The 22500-nt window shown below is 40.5% G+C and overlaps 3 protein-coding genes across 5 annotated transcripts in view; 1 reads left to right on the top strand and 2 right to left on the bottom strand.

Moving 5' to 3' along the window:
- LOC138013453 (evolutionarily conserved signaling intermediate in Toll pathway, mitochondrial-like) overlaps positions 1-1660 on the bottom strand; it is a 3588-nt gene extending 1928 nt beyond the window's left edge. The window contains exon 1 of the mRNA XM_068860548.1: positions 766-1660. Within this exon, the coding sequence (XP_068716649.1) occupies positions 766-1578 (813 nt within the window). The 5' untranslated portion in view covers positions 1579-1660. The remainder of the gene's footprint in view (positions 1-765) is intronic.
- Positions 1661-1829: 169 nt separating this feature from the next.
- LOC138013455 (small ribosomal subunit protein uS2-like) lies at positions 1830-12211 on the top strand. Its single transcript, XM_068860551.1, has 7 exons — positions 1830-1867; positions 4512-4683; positions 5656-5774; positions 8804-8947; positions 10002-10232; positions 11026-11127; positions 11896-12211. Exons 2-7 carry the CDS (start codon positions 4551-4553, stop codon positions 12130-12132), a joined length of 966 nt encoding a protein of 321 aa, XP_068716652.1. The 5' UTR covers positions 1830-1867; positions 4512-4550; the 3' UTR covers positions 12133-12211.
- Positions 12212-14858: 2647 nt separating this feature from the next.
- LOC138013452 (solute carrier family 35 member F3-like) overlaps positions 14859-22500 on the bottom strand; it is a 12515-nt gene continuing 4873 nt past the window's right edge. For all 3 annotated transcript variants that reach the window (XM_068860544.1, XM_068860545.1, XM_068860547.1), the window contains 4 exons: positions 21454-21706; positions 19367-19586; positions 18330-18455; positions 14859-16461 (listed from right to left, as the gene is read on the bottom strand). In XM_068860544.1, coding sequence (XP_068716645.1) covers positions 16033-16461; positions 18330-18455; positions 19367-19586; positions 21454-21706 — 1028 coding nt within the window. In that variant the 3' untranslated portion in view covers positions 14859-16032. The remainder of the gene's footprint in view (positions 16462-18329; positions 18456-19366; positions 19587-21453; positions 21707-22500) is intronic.

Here is a 22500-nt window from a genome sequence, read left to right as displayed (position 1 = left end):
TGGAGTGTGATCTACTCCATTGCTCACAGATTAAATAACAGATTACAAACCTCACTGTAAAATTTACAACAATTTACAGTCCTTTAATTGAACCATAAATGTCAGAGGAAAGAGGCCAGCCATTTTGCTTGAAGGCTGGAAGGGACTAAATCTCAGTGAAATGTAATACGTAAAACAGTGAAATATCAAAGAACTCTTTTAGAACACTAAGTGTTCTAAAGTCTTGTACTTAACAATCATGATAAACACAAGGAAAACTTAAACTTTAAACAGACTTTAACCTATTGACCCTGAGGGTGAGATGATATCACTCACCAACTGGGGACATCCTTGGGCATTTGAGGTGTCAAAGGGGTACGACAATATCTTTTCTTGTCAATTTTTTATCCTTGTCTTTTTACCACTGATATGTTTTCCATGTTGCCCAGGGCAATTTCCCAGAGCTTATCTGTTAATATTTTAATTTGCAGCATTTTAAACCCAAGTCACAGAGGTAAATTTACCTCATCATTGGCACAGTGCAAGAAGTCAGGTTCCCAAAGGGGGGGTTCCTGGAGCCCTGGATTTTTTTGCTGTGGAGCCCGGAGCCTGATCATTTTTCTGGTGTTTAGAGTACAGTCTACTAGTCAACAGGGGAGCCTTGGAGCCTTGGCCTTGGAGCCCTGGGGCCCTGTTTTTTTAGGCCCGGAGCCCTGGAGCCCTAAACCCCTTTGGGACCCTGAGAAGTGTTAAAGAAATCATACTATGATGATTTTTGGGTATTACCTTAAAAATCGTAACTATCTGCTCATCTTTGGTCATTCTGGTGAGTGCAAGCTTACTTAGTTCTGTATCCCTTTGAGGAAGTTCCTTAGGATAGGGGTTAGGAAACATCTCCTCCAGTTTGTGATACCAATAAATCAATCTACGACACTTTTGCAAAGGTTGACTAGCATGGCCAAATATGTCAAACAAAATGTCATAAGTGTTCTCATTTGGAAGTAGCCAATAGTCCTCCATTTGGGTCAAGATTTCCAACGCTAGCTCAGCTTGTGGATGCTTCTTTGCCCATATGGCATCAAAGAGTGTTCTGTTGTCATACCTCCCCCGTGGAAATACATCCAACAGCCTGTTGTAAGCCTCAACATCTTTTTCAACACCAAACTCGTCCATATATGCCATAGCAGTTTTTAGAAATTCCATATGTCCTCTTCTGGTGCGGTCTTTTGAAAGAAAGGTATCAATTACACCAAAAAAGCTCTCCTTGGATTTCTTGAGAGAAGCAGCCCTTTCGAACGAAGTTGCATGCTTTGAAAGAGCTGCCTTGACAGCTTTCACTTCACTTGGCTTTACCTTTAGGTGTATGACCTTATTTCTTGCAGCATCCTCTGCTCTTATCTTGGCGAGTCGATCCCCCTCGTCATTCGTCCTTTTACTCCGCTCCTCGAATTCATTGCGCAAATGTTTTGAGGAACAAATCTGCCTTTGCATCGGTATGTTATATTTCAGGTGCTGTGTTAACAGTCTACAAGAAGATACAGCAAAGGGGTCACTCAACATTCTTCTCGCCATTGTTGTCCAATTCCACCCGCAACGCATTTTCTTTCCTTCTTGAAACTTGCAGAAACAAAAAGTTCACTTCACAACGTCCACCATTTTGGATTCTTTTGATGCCCAATTCAATACTTGCAGGGGAGGAGATGTTCTATCCCACAATGTTTAATACAATTCTTGATACAGAAAATTCACTTTACCTCTCCTCCCCTATTTATTTAGAAAATGCCCCTTTTGATCTTGTCGGTCCACCCCTAGAATTTATGATATTAATACCACGTGGTCTCTATCGTGAGTCCTCTTTTCCTTCCAGCCCTCTTTGGCTTTTGCAAGAGTAAGAAAATGTCGTATTATTTCCCTTATTCTTTAGGCGTTTTACAGTCTGTTTCGCTTGAATTGTTTCGCACTAATAGTCAGAATATTTGAAATCCATTTTAAGTCTTCTAGAAAGTGATCTGTATCGAAAATTTGAGGTAAAACTAAGTCGACCCCTTTTCGATTCAAGTTAGTCGAGGAATATTCGAACTGTTATTCCTTGATTTCTCAAAACGGGGCATTTTTCCTTAGAAAGGGTGACATATAGCAGTGGAACTGATAAGTTAGTGGGCCTTTATCCAAAGTAGATTTATTAAATTAAACACTTAAATGCTTCAAAGAATCAAATAATAAGGTAACCCTCAGTAAATTGTAAAGTCGATCATCAGGCATTAATAATTTCCACATGAAATGGATTATAAATGGCATGTTCCCATAAAGTGCAAGCCTGAAGAACAATTGACAACTCAATCTTCAAGTTATTCCTTCTTTTAATAAGTTTTGAAGAAAGTTTCCAGGTTAAGAAAAAATGTAGAACTCCACTTGTCCAATGGACGATCGAGGGTCTGGTTTTACTTGTCCCAACCTCAAGTGTAGTTGTCCTTGGCTGTAGAGTTAAATCCAAGCTCTAATGTATGAATATGCGTGCGACGTATACTCCTTTCTATTTTGGAAGTCAGATGACATCTACACAGCATTTAAGGTGTTGATGTACTTCCAAGATTCCTGGAACTTTCGAACTTGAACCGTTAGGCTGTTAGATTGCTTTTTCTTCTCATTTACCTCAGTGTTCTCTGCCGAAGGTTTTGTTTTTCTCTTTAGCTTTTTTACCGGTACATCAAAATAGCCTTTTATGGTCTTTTATGCTTCGCTGATCAGCTATCATTGTGCATGTCCTGACAACGACGAAGAGGGTCTATTAACCCATTGACTCCTGGAGGTTCCCCATTGACAAGTAAAATCGTCTGGCATTAGACAGAGTAAAATACTAAGTATGGCCGGTTTAGGAGTGAAAGATGTTTTAATAAATGCACAAATCAATACCCCCAAATGAGTCCCAGTACGCTTTCAAATAAAACGACGGATTAAATCATAAGTGCTCAACTCATTTCGTTTCCAACTTTTAAGTTACTTTTGCAAAAGCGATCAGTTTTACACTTGCAAAAACTTAATTGTATACTAATTCCTCCTTAAACAGTTAAATACCTTGTTTTTTTAAAATTATTTCCTGAAGATTCAGTTGTCCAAAGGACAAGTAAGATTAAAAACCCACTTGTCCCCTGGCCAAAACCACTTGTCTGGGGCAAGTGGACACCATTTTTGTCGCACCCTGGTTTCCCTGCAGCATGAACATCAAATGAAAGCTCGAAAGAGTAAGCAGTTACAAGCGAGCAAGCCTAAAAAAACCGAGGCTTGAACAAGATTCAAAGCCATGACCACTGCATTTGCTCAACCAACTGTGCTATAAAGCTAGCTGAGATGTAGTCAATTGCAAGTTTAAATTATATCCTACTAGAGCTGGATGAAGTGAATGTAGAATATTTGAAATGTCATATACCAGTGTCGTCTTTATTTGAGCGTGGACATGTGACAGGAAAACATGCTCTAATAGGCTGCAAACTTGACAATTTTCGTCTTCAATCTTGCAATGTTTGAGAGACGTTCAAGCATGTTTTCCTAAAATTTCAGCAATACTGGATATTGAAGACTTTTTCAAAGAAATAGACCAGTTTCGATATATTAAAATTCAGTCCTGAACAAAAGACATCATCTCGGCTCTGGGGAATAAATATAAGGAATTGTATGAGTTTATTCCCCAGAACCTCGAGATGATGCCTTTTGTTTTGGACTGAATTTATGTCAAAATTGGTCTATTGACCGTGATCAGATAAAGTATGCTTCAGATACTCTCCAACTATCACGTGCAAAAGTTTGCTTAACAGCTGCCAAATTCAAACTTTGAAGAACATGTTTTCCTGTCATATGTTAAGATGAAAACGATGGTATTTGAACTACAGAATGAACAGGAAATGGAAGATGGGAACATTGCAATTGGATGAGCAGTCAAACATTCTTTGTAACCTTAACCCATTGACCTCTGGGAGTGAGACTTGACATATTTTACTTTGTTTATGCCAGACGATTTTACTTGTCAACCAGGGGCGTCCTAGGGCATTTGAGGTGTCAATGGGTTAAACAACTAATCATAATCTTAATATTGTATTGCTAACGGCATGTAAAAACAATATTGCATTTATAATATTACAGGTGAGTTACCTATGTCTTGACAATAATGTTTACTTAAGAGGTATATGTGAGACATGGCCTACAGTTCAGTCCTTATCTGAGAAAACTTTAAAAGTTTACCTATTACAGATGAAACTACAAAGCATGTTTTACATATATTTTAAGACCTTAAGTGTTGGTCTTGCGAGGGCGTAGACCTGCGATCTACTACAGGGCAGATAAGGGCTCTCTTGATTGAGCCGGTTGGTCTGCGATTAAACAAGAGCTTGGGACATTATCTTGTGATGAACATGTGCTGAACTGTTTGTCATCGATTGGCATTAGACAGAGTTTAGAGTTGTAATAATATTGGTTATCATTGTTTATGGCCTTCATAGCTTGATTTCTTTACTGACTGTAAATTGTGTGCATTCCAGGTTGTTCCGTCGTTACCTTTTTTGGCACAGCCAAGCATTATGTCCGGGGGCATTGATGCTCTTCAGTTAAAGGAAGAAGATGTGGTAAAGCTACTTGCTGCAGGAGTTCATCTTGGTGCAAGCAATGTAGATTATCAAATGGAAAGTTACGTTTATAAGCGGAAACCTGATGGTAAGACCTTTCTTCTTGTTATTTCTTTCGTGTTATTGGGAGGCAATTCATGTTCTGAGACGCCAAAGTGAAAAATGGAACTTAAAGGGAACCTCCACTAAAACAACAAAATAACTTTAAACCACAGAACATAATGTTTACAATTGGAATTGTTCATTCTTTTTCCAATGAAAGCGTTTGTATTCGAGAAAAATAAATTCCAAAAACGCTTATTTTGGCTTTCAAATTTCCCGGGCGCCGCCATCTTGAATAATTGTGACGTAACTTGGTTGCCCTATTGTTCCAGAACAATCGCTCTTTTGTATCAGAACAATAGGGCAACCAAGTTACGTCACAATTATTCAAGATGGCCGCGCCCGGGAAATTTGAAAGCCAAAATAAGCGTTTTTGGAATTTATTTTTCTCGAATACAAACGCTTCCATTGGAAAAAGATTGAGCAATTCCAATTGTAAACATTATGTTCTGAGGTTTAAAGTTATTTTGTTGTTTTAGTGGAGGTTCCCTTTAACCCATTGACACCTCAATTGCCCTAGGACGCCCCCCTCCCCCATTGACGAGTGAAATCTATTAAGTCTCTCTCCAAGGATTCAATGGGTTCAAGTAGTTGCAAAGACCTTGATGAAAATCTAGGACCAAGTCATTTGAAGGAGAGTCAACACTAATATGATAAGTCAAACACATTGAAAGAATATCATCAGGTTTTTTTTTTTCACTGTTAACCCAGCTGCCTCTTACAACAAGTCTCTGCTTACGAGCCAGATCAGGTTAATAACGGGAACCTCCTTTCCTACGAAAAGATAGCTTAAATTGAATTCCAGGTTGCAGCCATTTTGAAGAATGATGATCATTGTGACATGGTTGACCTACAATACAAATGCTACAAACCTAGCCTACTGAGTGTACGAAGGATCATATCTTCAACAATTATTGTAAAGTTGCAATAATTATTAACCAGCTCCTCCCTTTTGCAGGTATTCACATCATCAACATAAAAAAGACTTGGGAGAAGCTGCTTCTTGCAGCTCGTATAATTGTCAGCATTGAAAACCCTGCTGATGTGTGTGTCATCTCTGCAAGGCCTTATGGACAGGTATTGTGTAACAAGATTGTGTTGTCCATTTTAATTCCTATGGCATTGTGCCACATAGAATAATGGCAGTTGACAGTCTCAATTTGACTCTCAAATGATTCTTGATTCTCAAATGTTAATTCTCATTTTCTTGAAGGTCAAGAGGTTCTTGATTGATAATGTAGAATCTAACAAATCTTAAAAGAGCAAAGGAAAGGAATTTCCAAAGGGAAGATACTGAACAGTTACTTGCCTGGCTTGGGAAAGACAATGTGATGTTACAATATTAATTTTGAAATAATGTACATGCTTGAAGTGCAGGTTATAGACGAAAGAAGTGGTCCTCACTGTTGGCTGTACAATTTTAGCAATTGTCTCTAAGTTATTACTCAGAATTCAGGCGTCTCTTGTTTTTTGTGAACAAATCCTTACCGATCTAAGCTAAGATCTTGTTTTGTGCGGATGTTTCTCATTTTGTAAATGGTTTGAACCCAGGAGTCATATCATAAAGTAAAGTACGATCGTCCGGGTGAGTGTAGTCCTGAGAAGGACTGTTTGAGATGACATTGACTGACGTTTCGACAACCTGAGCGGAAGTCATCTTCAGATGACTTCCGCTCAGGTTGTCGAAACGTCAGTCAATGTCATCTCAAACAGTCCTTCTCAGGACTACACTCACCCGGACGATCGTACTTTACTTTATGGTTTCTCATTTTGTTCCTAAAATTTGGGGTAGTTTCCAAGGAAAAAGTAGGTGGCAAGTTTACATGCAATAGACGGCGAATTTTGCCTGCTGCCAGCTTTTATTAAAAAACCTCTGTTGGCTGAACAATTTAAGCAATTTTCTCAAGATTACATTGTATAGACACGCTTCAATAGGATTTAAACCCATGACCTCTGTGATACGGGCAGTGCTCTGGCAACTGAGTTTGAAGCCACTCACTTGGGAGCAGGTCAATTTTTGCTTACAAGTGTTCTTGGGAAAGGACTTGATTGGATATTGGCTGGACATTAATTTTTGTCAGGTGGCTATAAAGCCACGGCTACCCGAGCGATTTTTTGCTCGCACCAGTGATGCGATTTTTTCAAATTTTGTCTCGTCACCAGCGCGAGATGAAAATCGCAAGTGTAGCCACCCTTGGACTGGCAATGCAACAGCTGGAAAATCGCAAGAAAAAAGTCGCCAGAGTTGAAACTTTCGTGACAAAAAAATTGCTGAGATAGTTTCCCATGTAGCCACCCTTCAACTTTTTGCCGCTGCTTGCGATGTGACTAAAGGGTATTGAGCCAATGAAATTAAAGGAGGAATGTTTGTTTATAGTGCCCAGGTCTCTTGAAGTATCCGATTTGCACGGCCCTCAATCTGTTGCCAAAAGTTATTGCAAGTGTAGCCACCCTCTTGCACAGGCGACGTGACAGAATTTGAAAAAAAAAGTATCACCGGCACGAGCAAAACATCGCTCATGTAGCCGCTGCTTAAGAGACAATTGCTTAAAATTAACTGTCCAGCCGAGAGTGAGGATCACTTCTTTTAATTTCATAATATTAATTTTGCCAACAGTTTGTCCTGAGGACTTTCAAGAACTTAAGCCTTTCTGTCAATTTCATAATATTGTTAATTCTGCCAACAGTTTCTCAATGAGGACTTTCAAGAACTTTAGCCTTTAAAAGGTTGAAGGAAACATTCTAGTCCAAAACATTGCCAATCCAGTTGTATAGTAGGCAAAGAAATCAAAGCATGATCTATACCCTCCCCTGTGGTTTTTCAGGCAAGTTGACAGTAGAATTATGATGACTTTGAACCCTCAATAATTTGTTTACATTGCTTCTGTGAGAAGGAAATAAGGTAGATTGCTGTATATTTATTTCTGAATCTGTGTCATTGACCTTCAATAATAATAATGATAATAATATTATTTGAAAGGAGTGCGCCACAAACATTTTGGCAGAAATTAATACCGTATTTACCTGTGTATAAGTCGATCCCGTGTATAAGTCGACCCCCCATTTTTAATGGCAAAAAAAGCAATCTCTTAATTTCTTTGTTCAGTGTTACTGGGACACTAATCTTGTATTCTTCGATTTCTGGAAATGTGGATACACAAAAAAATCAGGGCCTCAAGCATTTAATAGTTTTGTGGTTCAGCAGTTGTTGTATATGCGGGCATATTTGTCCTTGAGTTTCGAAAAAGTTCTCAGAAAATCGAACATGTAAACCTTAAACTAACCTGTTTCGTTGTTCAACGATAAAGGGCTTTAGAGGATAAGCACAACATCACAGAAGCAGGAGTCGATCTTTGAAAATAACTTGCGAATGTTGCGAAAATGTGCAAGGTTTAATTGGTCCTTGACTTATAATTTCTCACATGACAAACAAAACAAAACTCATAAACCAAACAATACGAAGTTTGCAAAAGCATTTAAATCAGCCAGGTTTGTGTAAAGAATAAAAAACAATCATTACCAACCAGCATTTTCACGCAACACGAGTGACATTGCTTGCACGCAAACAGGAGGTATTGCGCCAGGTTACTAAGCCGTTGAACGATCATGTTTTATTCGAAGAAACAGAAATGCCTTTTAGAGCTTTCCGCCTTTGGGAAACAAAATTTCCAGTGTCTATTTCATATTGTGCTTGTGAGTATCTTCAACATTTAGATTTGAACAAATCCTTTTTCATTTCAACTGGAATTGCTTACATTCATTTTAAAGTCATTTTTCATTCGTTTTGCAGTCTTTTGCCGGCTTTGTCCACTGCGTTCGTTATGCCCAAGACAACATTATTATGTTAATTTTGAATAAATTACATAGCTGGAACTTGGCTCAAAATCTTTGACCCGTGTATAAGTCAAGGGCGATTTTTGGAGTTTCTTTTGAGGCCATAAAAGGTCGACTTATACATGGGTAAATACGGTATTGACCTTTTGGGAGAAATCATGCTTTGCTTAATAATAATTATTATTACTGCAACATTTTTTGGAAGGTGGTGTGTAAAAAAAACTGCTGAAGGTCATAGGCACTTAACTATTTTGTGTTTCTGAATTTGGTAGCGTGCCATCCTCAAGTTTGCTGGCCACACTGGGGCTATAGCTGTTGCTGGAAGATTCACTCCAGGCACATTCACCAACCAGATCCAGGCAGCTTTCAAGGAGCCTCGTTTGCTCATTGTGTGTGACCCCCGTACTGATCACCAAGTGAGAACTTAAGTTTGTTCTAAGTTTGTACACCATACTTATAGCTCCCTTTAAGTGCTATTTGCTCTGAACGTGGCTGAAGGGACAAGCAGTGGGTTCACTAAGTACTGACAGCTGACGAAACGTGTTGGATACTTCAGTCAGAGAAGTCAGTTACCTACTTTTTCCCCTGAAATTGAAGTAATATAAAGACAGATTCTTTCAAACCTAAATTGAAGTAATAAAAAGACGAGTACTTTCAAACCTAACAGTAAAATTTATTTTGGCAATGACAACATGAAGTCGTCTAAACAGGACCATCAATTTTGCTTTTGAAATGTGGTGTTTGAGAGAGTTCTTTTAAAAAGGGCCTGCCCCCAGACACCCCCAGAAACAGTTGGCTACTCCACTCAACCCTGCCACCAATTTGAAATTTTATTAAAACCCCTAGACAAGAGTACCCTCTTTTAAAGGCGACCTCTAATCAACAAAAGAGTAACCGTGTCAGGGCTCAAACTTAACAAAAAAATCCAGTTGCAATTTAGTGACAAGATACAAAAATTTAGTCACAGTTTCGCAAATTAGAGTCGCAAAATCGTCTTGCTGCATTGTGTCAGCAGTGTAGCAAAACAAAATATGAGCCCACAATACTTGTGTGCAAAAAAACCGCTGAAAATGGAGTACGATCAAAGCAATGGAGTTGTGCATGTAAAATCGCAGCTAAATTACCCTACAATTACACTATCTTCAGATTGAAAGAGGATTCACGGCGAGAAAGAAAATAGTTAAATGTCAATTCTTTATTTATTTTAGCAAAAGTAGCAGCAAAGTGGCAACTACTGTAAAGTGCAGAGTGGAAACTACTGTATTTTGGAATTTCAAAATTCCATCACTTTCTATTCACGTAATAAAAATAACGTACACTACATATGGTCCATTCCTTGACAGATTGTGCCAAAGTTTCTTCCTTTTCAATGTGGTTGCGGAATTCCCTAGCGTTTTCAATTAAGTCCTCACTTTTGCATTTTGCAGACTTGCATGTTCATGGTATTGATACGTTTTTGGTGCTTTTTAGCCTGTGACTGAAGCATCTTATGTGAACATTCCTGTGATTGCATTCTGCAATACAGACTCTCCCTTGCGCCACATAGATGTAGCAATCCCTTGTAACAACAAGGGTGCACATGCTGTTGGGCTCATGTGGTGGTTATTGGCAAGGGAAGTGCTCCGTATGCGTGGAAGCATAAGTCGTCAGCATCCTTGGGATGTCATGCCTGATCTGTACTTTTACAGGGATCCAGACGAGGTGAGAATTAAAAAAAATCATAACTGTAAAATAGCCGTTTTTATTCCAAAGCTTGGTAATAAGTTTTCAGAAATGTCGTTCGAGAGCGAGGCTAGTGAGTCTCATTAGCACATAAACAAAACAATACATTTTTGGCCTCCATTTATGCATTCGTTCAATAGCCTTGAAGAAAGCCACTATAACTTTTAAAGCCATCCATGGACAAGCTCCTGGATGTATCTCTGAACTTATTAAACCATATAAACCTACCAGGAATTTGCGATCTGCAAACCAGAATATACTTCGTGTTCCGAGCTAGTCCCAAAAGTCGTATGGCTACAAGTCTTTTGCTGTTGCTGCGCGAACTGTCTAGATTAATCTGCGGTTGGACTCAGTCAACAAATTAAATTTCACTTAATCACTAGATGTGTTTAAATCAAAACTTAAAACTCAGCTTTTTAAAGATACCTTTTGCTAACATTCTTTATTTTTTGAATTTTAATATATAACTTTTATTGTAAAGCGCTATTGGACCTATGGGAAATAGCGCTATAAAAATTCATGTTATTATTATTATTATTATTATTATTATTATTATTATTATTATTATTATTATTATTATTATTATTATTATTATTATTACTTGTAATTAAAGCCTGGGACACATCAAGGAGAAAAGATTGTTTTTGACAAAGTGTGGAAGAAACAATTAAAAAAAGCACCAGTGCGCCTTGAAAGGTCCCTTCAGCTGGGGCTAAATTACCCTTCAAAGAAAACAAATAGAAAGCCCTGTTGCCACTTTATTTTTCAATAGGTTGAGAAAGAAGAACAGGCAGTTCCACACGCTCCCGAAGAACCACAGCCAACGTATCAGGCTCCTGAATGGGGAGGGACCGCAGAACAACCGTCCACTGAGGTATGTAAGGTCAAGAAAGCGAAAGGATACATACATACGTAATTGGCCACTCCCCATAGGGACTTCTCAGGACCAGTAAGAGTCAATCAACGAAACGACAGAACATAACAAGAGCAACAACTGTTAAGAATCCCAACTGCCCGGAGGCAACCACCAGTTGCCTATTTACAAGTGCAGCTGAGAAGTTGAACCAGGGAATAACTGGATCAAATTGAACGAGTTGTTAGAGGGGGTCTTGAACCCAGGTTCTCCGGATCTCAAGGCAGGCGCCCGAACCACCTGACAGCACTGCCTCCTTAAAAGGTTGAAGGTCACAAAGAAGAGGTGCAGCGCTGCTGGTAATGTTGTTTTCTATGACAAAGGGTGACTTCCTTCAGAACTATACTACTTATTCCCATTCCTGTTCAGCTTTGACAATAACTGGAGAAAGGGAAAGAACACGCTTTCCGAAATTTCCGGGGCGACCTCGTGTGATCATCGAAAACAAGAAAGTTTCACGAAACGTTTTCCACTGGTTGGGCAACTTGTCCACTTGTTTCGCAGTGTGAGAGCCCTTGTCACCGCAAAATTGCGACACAGTTTTACTTTGGAAGAAAATTTGCCAAGTGTAACAGCGATTTGTCTGTGGTATCCCGAGTGTCGGGTTTCGTAGTGCAAAAGTGTGGCATGTTCGGGTGGGTGGTGGGGTAACTCTGCTATTACATGTGAAAATTTAGTTTACATTTCAATGCAATCTAACGGGTTTTTTTTTCGATGACTTGTTTTCAGTGGGCTGCTGACCAAGTGGTTGCCCCAACCATTCCAGCTGCGATAGGCGCCAGTGAGGATTGGGGTGCCTCTGCAGCTAACTGGGGAGCCGAGACGACCACTACAATTTCCAAGGACTGGGGAGATATCCCTTCTGATCCCGCGCAAAAAGAGTGGGGAGCGGAGCCGGCTAGCGGTGACTGGGGTACATCGATCACCATGCAGGATTCAAACACGGGTGGAGCAGAATGGGCCTGAGCTGTGCCTTAATTGACTTTAAGCTCCGGTCTGAATGTAATGCCTTGGTAGAGACTGATTAAAACTCCCACTGACTTAACGCTGGCCTCCATCGGATCTTTACACTTAATGGCTTACTACAGTTTTTCCGAAGAGAAAGATCAAGATTTTTAAGTCTGTGAAATTAAAGCAACAGGATGTCTCTTCTGAAGTGTTAGTCACTGCAATTGATGTCAAATGTAATTTTACCTAAGAAAGAAATGCAAATCAGGGGAAAAATGGTAAACATAGTGACTAAGCTCCTGGAGGGGGACTGGAAACTAGACATTTCAAATGCCTATCTCTCAAAACCTAGCCTTACGACCAGGGTTAAGATTTTAGGAATTAGTAAACAATATGATGGCGAAACTCTCAACATTAAAAAAAGGGTCTATCAGACAGGGCAGTTTTTCACTAATAAAAATTGACGAAAATTGACGTTTTTGCCATTTGCGAAAGACCTGTCTGACAGATTTATTTCTACACATAATTATTTTTGTTCGCTAAGGATATCCTGAATTTTTTAGGTGGGATCGTGCGGCTAGTTTTTGAGAAAAAGCAAAGGCCTTTTGAAATTATAATTTCACATATTTCAAAATCTTGATCTTTTTCTTCGGAAATTTGTAGTAAGCCACGTTAGACAATTATTTTACTGAAAGTGGTAGTTTTGAATTCACGAAATTTTTCTTGCTTTCTACGACTTGAACGTCACTCTTAACATAGTTCACTCATTAATTACTGGGCTAACTGATGAGCCCAGTCAAAATTTACAACGGCTGTCTTAGTTCCATGTTGGTGTTGGCAATTTTAGTTCAAGGTTACTAAACAACGGCAGGAGCCCGTGAGTAAGATCGAGCAACTCCCATATAATTGTTTCTGTGACAGCGTTTTCATAGACCGATTTATTTTTAGATTAAATTTCCCGCGAATGAGACTCCCTAGGGAGCCCGATGACCAATCACAGGAAACTAACTTGACGTCATTGCGTCACCGAACCGGAACTCCCTTTGTTGTTTTGCGGCTAAGGTAATCCAAAAATAGATTGGTCTGTGAGAATGCCGTGACACAGGCTTAGTAGGGGAGTTGCTCGCTCCTGCTAAAGAACTTAAGCAACGACAACGGCGACGGCAACGAGAACGTCACAAATTTGCATGTTTAGTAGGTAAAAACAATAGCTTTGCACGCCCTTCACGTGCGTTTTTCATATTTGACCATTTATTTGCCGTCATCAGCAAAACAACAACGTGAAACATCCAAATTTGAGGTTTTAAGAAGAACGTCAGCACTTGAAGATAGTTTTATGTTCTCCTCTAAATAGCCCATTTCCGAGTTGCTACATGGCTCAGCTTCAAAGCGAGTCCTGGTGCACAACCATTCAAATGGAAATGAGTTGCGTATTCTTATGCAAATCAAACTCATTTCCCTCACAATAGTTGAGCACCAAGACTCATAAACAGCAACTCGGAAATGGCCCATTAAGCGCCGTTCCGACCAGTGTCATTTTTGAGGAACTCCCACACCCATGTCGTATTAAAATAGTTAAAATAGTCACGAAATGATTACAATAACGCGAATTGATATTTTGAGACGACGTTCTCGTTGCCATCGCCGTCGTCGTTGCTTAAGTTCCCTACTCATGGGCTCCTGACAACGGACGCTCGAAACAATGGAAGGGAAAAAGGCGAAGTTCATAATTATTCGTTCGTGTCCGTCTCACTGTCAATCAGCTCAAACAAAGCCTGTCCGGTGAAATTGATAAAGGGCGCGGGAGGCTAATGGACCCAATGGTACCGGAAGCGGGTGGTTTTGACCCCCCCTCCCTCTCTCACCACCCCCCCCCCCCCACCCACTTCTGACGCAAATGCACTTTGCAAACTCGAGGAAATACACTTGTCAACAAGCGCCAGACCAAGAAATGGGAAATTTAACTCTCTCGCAAGTGTTCGTGTGCAAACCAGGGTTCGCGAAGTGACGATACCAGTCCCATGCCACTTTGGTTGAAGTTAATGGCATCAGCTTCGCCCGCCTTCTGGAAGCCGGATGACTTCAACTTGCGCCAGCGTCTCTTAACCTTCCTGGCTTTTGCGTTCTTTGTGTAAGCGTCGCTTGGACTCGTTTGCATTTGCGTCGCTCGTGTTAACTAGGCTCAGGAACACCACAGTTTGTGGTATACATTCTCTGTTACATGCGTCATTGATTTGCTCAATGCAAGAATTATATGGGGAGTTGTCTGGTTTCTAGGAGCAAAGGTATCGCGTGCATTCTTGGTTTAAAGAAACGTGTCTTTTTGCGTGAGAAGACAAGGACGGCTGTTTATTTGCAGTTTATCGAGCTTTGGCCACACTTTCTTTTCGGTTATTCCTGTGCTGATTTGAAGTTTAAATTCCAGTCAACGTTTCCGATTTCCGTTGGCAGTAATCACTATGTTGACCTTGTTATGATACAGACCTCCCTCCTTTTCTTATGTTAATAATGTTGTTGTCATGCTAATTGGTAAGAATTTACAAAAGAAAAGCCGTGAGGTTTCTATCGAAACAAGGTCAACTCCAGCCTCACTTTCATTCACAGGCCAGGTAACTAAGCACACAACTGTAAAATGGACTATTTGCTTTCTTTATCTAATGTTTGATCCTTTGAAACTTGAATGAAAGGGAGGGACAGAGAAAAGGGTAAAAAACAAAGGGATAAGGCCTTGATAACTCAATGGGGCGATCGATTGAGATACCGCTTTTATTCGGGAAATACATTGCAACAAGAATCTATTTCATAAATTGCAAAACATTTAGAAAATGTTTTGCAATGGCTGGGATAACATATTAACCTCTCGTTTAAGCACTGGCTGACCAACCTCTGTTGGTGGTAGTGTTATCTATCTGTTGAAGGATAAATACATTACGGCGGTTGCAATTTGCTCGGCAATAATGTTTGAAAGCAAATAGTTCAATGAAAGATCAAACAAGTGTCAACTGAGTCATGTGTTATGTTGTTTTGGTCGTTCCAAGCTGTTTTAGGTGTCATTTTGCGAGATCTTTTCTCGACCGCCAGTTAGAGAGTCAAGAAAATTGACTGATGTATTTATCCTTCTAAATATCGATAACAACAACAACAACAACACCAACAGAGGATGGTCTGCCTGCCTGTGGTTTAAGACCCATTTCCTTCGTTGTTGTCAGGCTCGTTGATCTTTGCAATACTTCATGTTCACATACGTGCCAACTCTCCCGGATTATCCGGGAGTCTCCCGGATACGGAACGAATCTCCCGGTCTCCCGTACGGGTCATTAAATCTCCCGGATAAAAACGACTCTGAAACTTTTAAAGACGTTTCTCCATTCTAGACTCAAATTGCATCCCCAAGTTTAAAAAAAATCGATATTTTCAAACTCGTTTCATTGTTTCTTAATGCATTTCTTCATCTCTGAGTTTGAAACACACGTTAATAGAACTAAACAAAATGACTTCCTTTAGCTATCATAGCCATATAACCGATTGTTTGATTGGATCTCCGATTAACCAATAAAAATTCTTGACATAAGTACCCTGTTTTCCCGCAAATTCACAATGGCGGCAGAATATTCTTGTATTCTGAAGGAGCTGCTGGGAGATGGCTGGGTGCGTTTAAGGGAGGGGGGGGGGGAGAGGAGGGGAGGGGGAGTGGGTAGGTTGATCGAGGGGGGAGGGGAGGGGAGACCGGGTGGAAAAAATCTCCAGATTTTAGATCTCCATAGGTTGGCATCTCTGTGTTCATGTGTTCACAAGTTTGCGTTTGCAACTCGTAGATGTTAAAATTAATTTGCCACCATACCTTTCTGTGTAAATACTTCGCTCTGAAGTCAAACTTGTTACTTAATAGTTTCTGAGGGAACTGACCAAATTGGACAACTACAGTAGACGCCCGCAACAGAAAATTTCCTGTAGAGTTTTTTCAATTTCCATGGGGAGTAACATAAACAGAAACCCAAGGACGATAGATAATGCAGAAACTATCTTGTAACTGCCGAATTCCGCACCGCGGAAGGTGAAATCTGTCAAAGCGTTTATGGGAATTCCGAGAACAGTTCCGAGTGAAATAAACAACGGATAAGTAAAGGCAATACCAAAGTTGATCAAGAAATTAAATATAAGGCTTAAAACTGCCTTTCCACAAAGATATTTCCAAGGGATGTGCCTCCATTTCAAGTCTTCGTAGTGTGTGTAATGAAAGATAACGACAATTGGCCAGAGGAGAAGAGTGCTGAGAAGACCAAGACAAGAGAGAAACAGTGAAACTTGGCCCAAAGTAGCGTCTCCCATGATACGTTTGAACCACACCTGAAAATAAATAACAAAATAAAATTACGTCAATCTGTGCCTTAGTTAAGTTGATTTTTGACAGCGTGATGATTGATTGACTTCGAAGCGTAGCTCATGGCACTGTGAAGTCTTTAAGGAGCTTACGCAAGGACGTCGACGCCGCCAACGATAACCTCGTCTAAAAATATTATTTCCCGTGATTGTAATAATTTCGTTATAACCCCAAGTAGTTCGGAATGGAAAGTGTGTATCAACATTGCAGGAATAAAAATGGCATGAGCGGTGTGGTTGTTTGGGATACATTTTAAAATGCTTCGTCAGGTTCTCACGTCCTTTACACAACAAATTTGGTCAATTCACGTTGCTGTCAGGACGAGGACGGCAAATGCAAAACGCACGTGCAGGGCGTGCAGAGCTATCGTTTTTGCTCATAAACCCATTGTTTTGTGGTGTCGTGGTCGTTTTTGCGTGGTCCCTTTTACTTTTATAAGGGTAGCACGTAGTAGCCTTATCCTAATGAACTTGTGGCCCTCAATCACAACACCCGCGTGAAGTCCGTGCCCTGTTCTTTTCGATCAGTGTGCATGTGGGATCTTTTTTACGTCCCAAAGAGTTTTTTGAACAAGGGTTTTGAGACGGGGGCTACGGTTTATGGGACCTTATCCGAAAAGACTTGAAAGTCTAGCATATTTTCGGATGTAATTACAAAGGCAGCGCTTTCTTCTCAGTTATTTGAAGACCCTGAGTGTTGGTCTGGCCGGAGTTGAACTCACGAACTCCCGCACGGTAGTCCGATGCTCAAACAAGTGGGCCACCGGTTTGAAGCTCAAAACAGTTACCTAGATGATAAACTGAAAGAAGCCTAATCAATGTCATATTATACTGTCACTAAACACAATTTAAAACGAGAAATATTTATGTTTATTATATAAACACCAATGAGATACCAAGTGAGATTTCACGCGAAAACATGATATCTTCACAGTTATCTTCACACGTGAAAAGATCACTGTTGCTATGGTTACATATAAAAATCGCGCCTTTCGATCCTTTCATGAAATGATTCCGTATTTCATTGGTGTTTATACAATAAATAGAATATTACATGGCCGTTTGGAGATACGTCTCTAGTTGAAAAATATTTCAACACTCGAAGAGAAATTTCGTATCTCCAAGCGGCCATGTAACATCCTCTTGAATATTTCCCGGGAGTAGGGTTGGCGCACTAGCCTTGCACCAAAGTAACTCGAGCCGCGGGATCTGTTCCCGGGTTAGACGTCATAAGTGGGTTGAATTTGTTGGTTCTCTTTTCTGCTTCGTGAGGTTTTTCTCCGGGTACTCCGGTCTTCTCCTGTAATCATAATCATTGGTCTGCTTTGATCTGATTTACTGTCTTCCCAATGTGAAGAGCACTTAGTGCTGTGAGTTTCAGACTTGGAGTGATTGTTGTCGTTACCATTCCTCACTGACTCGGGTCTGACCTTAATCCCGGGACAGCTTTTGTGGAGAGCGGGTTACACATGAATTGCTCAACACTTTCCTGATGATCTTACCTCTTCCCAAGGGCAATCTCCTTTATTCTTTTGTCCAAGATATCACTCACGGTCCCGAGTGCACCAACTATCACTGGCATTATTATAATTATTATTATTATTATTATGGATAATAATAATAATAATAATAATAATAATAACAATAATTATTATTATTATTATTATTATTATCATTATCATTATCATTATCATCATCATCATTTAATAGATATCTTTTTATAGTTCCTAATAGTAGATCAACACTGAGAACGAGTTGAAATGGACAAAGTTCTTCTCCGTGGGGTATTATTCTCCTGAGAAAGCACGCTCTCATTGCGATATTTCAGACTTTACCTTGTACAAAGCGGCCCCTATGGCTGCACCTACAGACAAAATTACTCCAACAGTGTTCGCCCCTTCAAAGCCTTCTGCATAAGCCATCATTACGATACCACCAATACACATCACTACTGCGGACACCTGCAAATAAATCAGAAAAGCAGCGCGTGCTAATATTGAGGCCCTCCCGGGGAAGTTTTGGGGAACAATGGAACATGGCTAACTTGAACTGGGGAACAGGGGAACAATTTCAAAATATTTTAGGGAACAAGGGAACAAAAAAAAATTTGACCAATTTTAGGGATCAAAAAGCTGGAAACAAGTTTGAAAGTAAATTGGGGAACAAGGGAACACAAGCAAATATTTCAAGGAAAAGGGAACAAGGACGACTTACCCTCCCCCCCCCCCTTCCCTGGGAGGGCCTCGATATTGCGGGACAAATTCTTGACAAAACAACACTGGCTAAGCTGCGAGCTGCAATAGATATCTCTCTGGAAATATAAGGGCTGCACGGTCAACGTTAGAGAACACATACTCCTCTTAATATTTGTATAAATTCGTTGCCGTAAAGAAACTCCTCGAATATCCATGCCTACGCCAGCTCCCGCTTGACCTTGTAGCTCGGTCGGTGGAACCCTTTGTTTCGGTGAGGCAAAAGCGTCAAATGCCCGGGGGGATGTTTAAGCTTTGATCTGTCTGGTATATTAATGCCCGGTGCCCAAACCACTCAAGTACGCTGACTCCGGTACTTCTCAAATTAAGGTTAGGTGTTGCAGTTACAGCGATTTTCAATCAAGTGTCGTAAAACCAAAACCAAAGTAATAACTTTGGCCAATCAAAAAGGACGGAGACAATCCAGTTAAACAAATTACCCGTAGCCGACACAAAGCGCAGGAAAATGTGCACGCGCGAGCCACGATTGGTTTGGGTTTCACTTCTGATTGGTTGAAAAAGTGGCGCTAGAACTTTGAACCAATCACTGTGAGAAGTAATTCAATATTTCGCTAATTACTTTCGATACTCAATTGAAAACCGCTTTTTTTAAGTCTTACTTTGACGATACCAAGTTTCTCCTGCAGCCATAACAGGGAGAAGATGTATACAAAGGCACTGCAGGACGAAAAAAGGGCTGTGACGTCAGTAGCTCGGATGACACCCAGTGCACGAACGTAAAGGTAGTTGGTTACCACCCATATCAGACAAAACGGACCCACGTATTGAAATAATGTCCTTATTTGGAGGCCGCGGTTTCCAAACACTGCTTCACTTTTTCTAAAATAATTAGTTGTAAAAACAACAACATTTCAATCAAGGATATATCGCTCCTAGAAATTAAAACGGTCTACTTCCTTAATTAGTTTGTGTTGTGATGTTTTCGACAGAGTATTGACCGTCCAAATGCTCAGACATCGGTCAAGTGCAGTGCAATTTTTCAACCGACATGGAATAAAAACAGGAACATTTCTGCGAAGTTAAAATACGAAAGAAACGAGCTTGTAGTAGGGAGCCAGAATTGAAGGCATCCTTACTGAGAAAAATCTCTCTAGAGGAGGAAGAGATATAACAATGGATTATGTACGTTAAAAACCAGAGGGGGCAAGGCCGCCAGTTTTAAGCGATTCAGGAGGAAATCTCTCATGGCGAAGGTTTGGGAAGTAACTAGTGTGTTGCAACCACAGCAACCAGGCCAAAAATCTGCTGTGTGTAGGGATTATAATAAACGTGATTTTCACATCCGAAGTGCTAAAGCAGCTAATAAAGGCCAAAAACATTGAAATATATCTGAGGAACGAGACAAATAGTTCACTGAGGCAGAACAGGACCAAGGAATGTCTTTTGGCGAGCTAGAGGGAACAAGAAATACCGATGAGGAAGCTCCTCACCGTGAAACTACAAAAAGAACTTATTGGAGAAGCTGTTGTGCAAAAATCCAGAGCACCAGAGGAATGCTGATGAGACGCTGACGAAGTTAAAAAAAGAGTTCATTTCGAACAAGCATGAGAATATCGTGATAAATACGGAGTCGTACGAAACCTGAGAGGCCCGACTGTGTATATGAGGTTCTGGCTGAAAATCATGCTCGCATTGCTTACCGACTTCAAAACCGTCACTAAAGGAAATTTTTCAGAATGAACGAGAAGGGACCAAACTGCCATCATCATGAATAACCTTGAAAAGGGCACAACAGCAGGAACTACCCACCCACAACATTCTTTCCGATCATGTGGAAGTTTTTTAACTGGAGTTATCTTGAAGAGGATCAGAGATTCCAACCCTGCGGCGTAGCCGCGCCCACGAGCGCCGAGTACGAGCTTCTAAGTACTATGGGCATCCAGCCGACCATGACATGATGGGAAAGAAGACCTCATTTAGACCGACCTAGTTGATGTACATGTAGGCAGTACTGGGGGGCACAGGGATTTTGGGCGAGGGTACAGTAGAAGTTAAGGGAAAATACCAGGACCTACAATGGGAAGAGGGATTGGGAAGATGTGGAAAGCCTGAACCAAGGTCATTTCAATGAAAGTTATGTTTGAAGGATTGCTTGAGTCTGTGGGTCTCTTTTTCCAACCTTTTTCTACCTGGCTCCATCATTGATAACCCGGCAGGCACCCAAGACAAGCGAGAGACTAGCACAGCAATGATAATGATGATTATAATTATAATAATTATTTAATACCTCATATTTAACTCTTTATAAAGGAGTCATGACCACGCGAAATTAAAGCAGACTTATCAAATGTAACTTTACGATGGGAAGAGGGGACAACAGAATTAACTCGAGAAAACCCTCTCAGAGCATAGTAGAGAGCCGACAAAGTCAACTCACAGGATGCCAAGTTCAGGATTCGAGCATTGGTAGATGGCCATGTTCTCTTAAAACTGCAGCTACAACCCAGTACTTCTTTTTCAAATATTATTTGACAGGCAGACATGTAAACTCCACTCTATCGCTCTCGAGATTTTCTTGTCTTGTACACCTCGACTCCCCAAAAGTATAAGAACAGAAAATAATCCTGTTCGCCTCTGATTTTCAAACATTTGAAACTTAATAATATGTAGGTCAGGATGTGTGGGTTTTAAGGTGCTTTGTATCTGAGAGGTAAGTTTTTTTCTTCTTTCTTTTTGCTGTGCATACCTGTAAAATGAAGAGATCTTCTTTCCTCTGAGTAAGCTTGGTAGAGAATACAATGGAAATACCAGAACCATCCATGCAGTGGCGAACCAAGTGATAAAGAAGGGTGCATTGAAGTGTTTTGAGTAGGTGCTTTGTGCAAATTGTGTTGCTCCTACCCAGGAAAAAGCAATGCCTATCACTATGGCAACCCCAATCAGCATCTTTTTAGCATCAATGTGACGTGAGTCGGTTAATCCTTGTTTCACCGTTGGCTCTGGATGGAAGCAAACAATAAAAATAATAATAATTCCCAGACTAATTCACCCAAAGAACAAAACTACTGAAGGAGGGAGTTGGGAGGGAACGCTTTAATTTTTGTCCAAAGAGATAACAATATTGAATTGCATGGTTTGCTTCCCCCCCCCCCCCCCCACCTTTTTTTTGAAATCTTTTAAAGGCCTTTAGGCACCTACAGGACCTCCTGGCTCCTGATAACATACTCAGAAAAATTTCTCAATTTTGATTGGTTCAGTTTCCAGGTAACACAGTGCAGAAAAGAGGTAATTCAGAGCAAAAACGGTAAGAAACCAAACATTCTGATTGGTCAATCATCAAGACAATCACTGATGCGAGCCCCGGATGGCTCAATTTTTGCGTGACTTCGTGATATGCACGCGTTTAATTAAGGACGTTCACGCTAATTGTTTGTGCGCAACTTTTACTGCGCAGGTAACGCGACTAAAATATGTCACGAATTGCAACAAGCATTATGCGCCGATCAAATTGAAACTTCAACATCCCCCCTCCCGGGAAAACCACGGGCATTTGACTATCTTCTGTGCCTGGGGAGTGGGGAATTTGACCTTTGCCTGCGTGGGGTTGGGAAATTGAACCGGAAGAGTCAGGTTTCAAATGATGTTTTTTCGGGCGCCGAAGTCGCTAACAGCCATAAAACACGTGTCTAAACGAGATGGAAGAGTTTAAAGGAAGAGACATAGCATTTGTGAGCGATTGGCTTACAAAAAAGGTCTTCCAAAAGTCGACCACAGACAGACAAATCCGACCACA

Source organism: Montipora capricornis, chromosome 8, assembly GCF_036669925.1.
Source record: "Montipora capricornis isolate CH-2021 chromosome 8, ASM3666992v2, whole genome shotgun sequence".
In the NCBI taxonomy this organism is placed as follows: domain Eukaryota; kingdom Metazoa; phylum Cnidaria; class Anthozoa; order Scleractinia; family Acroporidae; genus Montipora; species Montipora capricornis.
This window is presented reverse-complemented; position numbering and strand designations above follow the sequence as displayed.

Bases quoted from the DNA above. Each gene is read 5' to 3' on its own strand.
- LOC138013455 (XM_068860551.1), top strand. From the start codon at position 4,551: ATGTCCGGGGGCATTGATGCTCTTCAGTTAAAGGAAGAAGATGTGGTA. The intron at 10,233-11,025 runs GTGAGAATTAAA...ATTTTTCAATAG, and splicing joins TTTACAGGGATCCAGACGAG to GTTGAGAAAGAAGAACAGGC. The intron at 11,128-11,895 runs GTATGTAAGGTC...ACTTGTTTTCAG, and splicing joins CAGAACAACCGTCCACTGAG to TGGGCTGCTGACCAAGTGGT.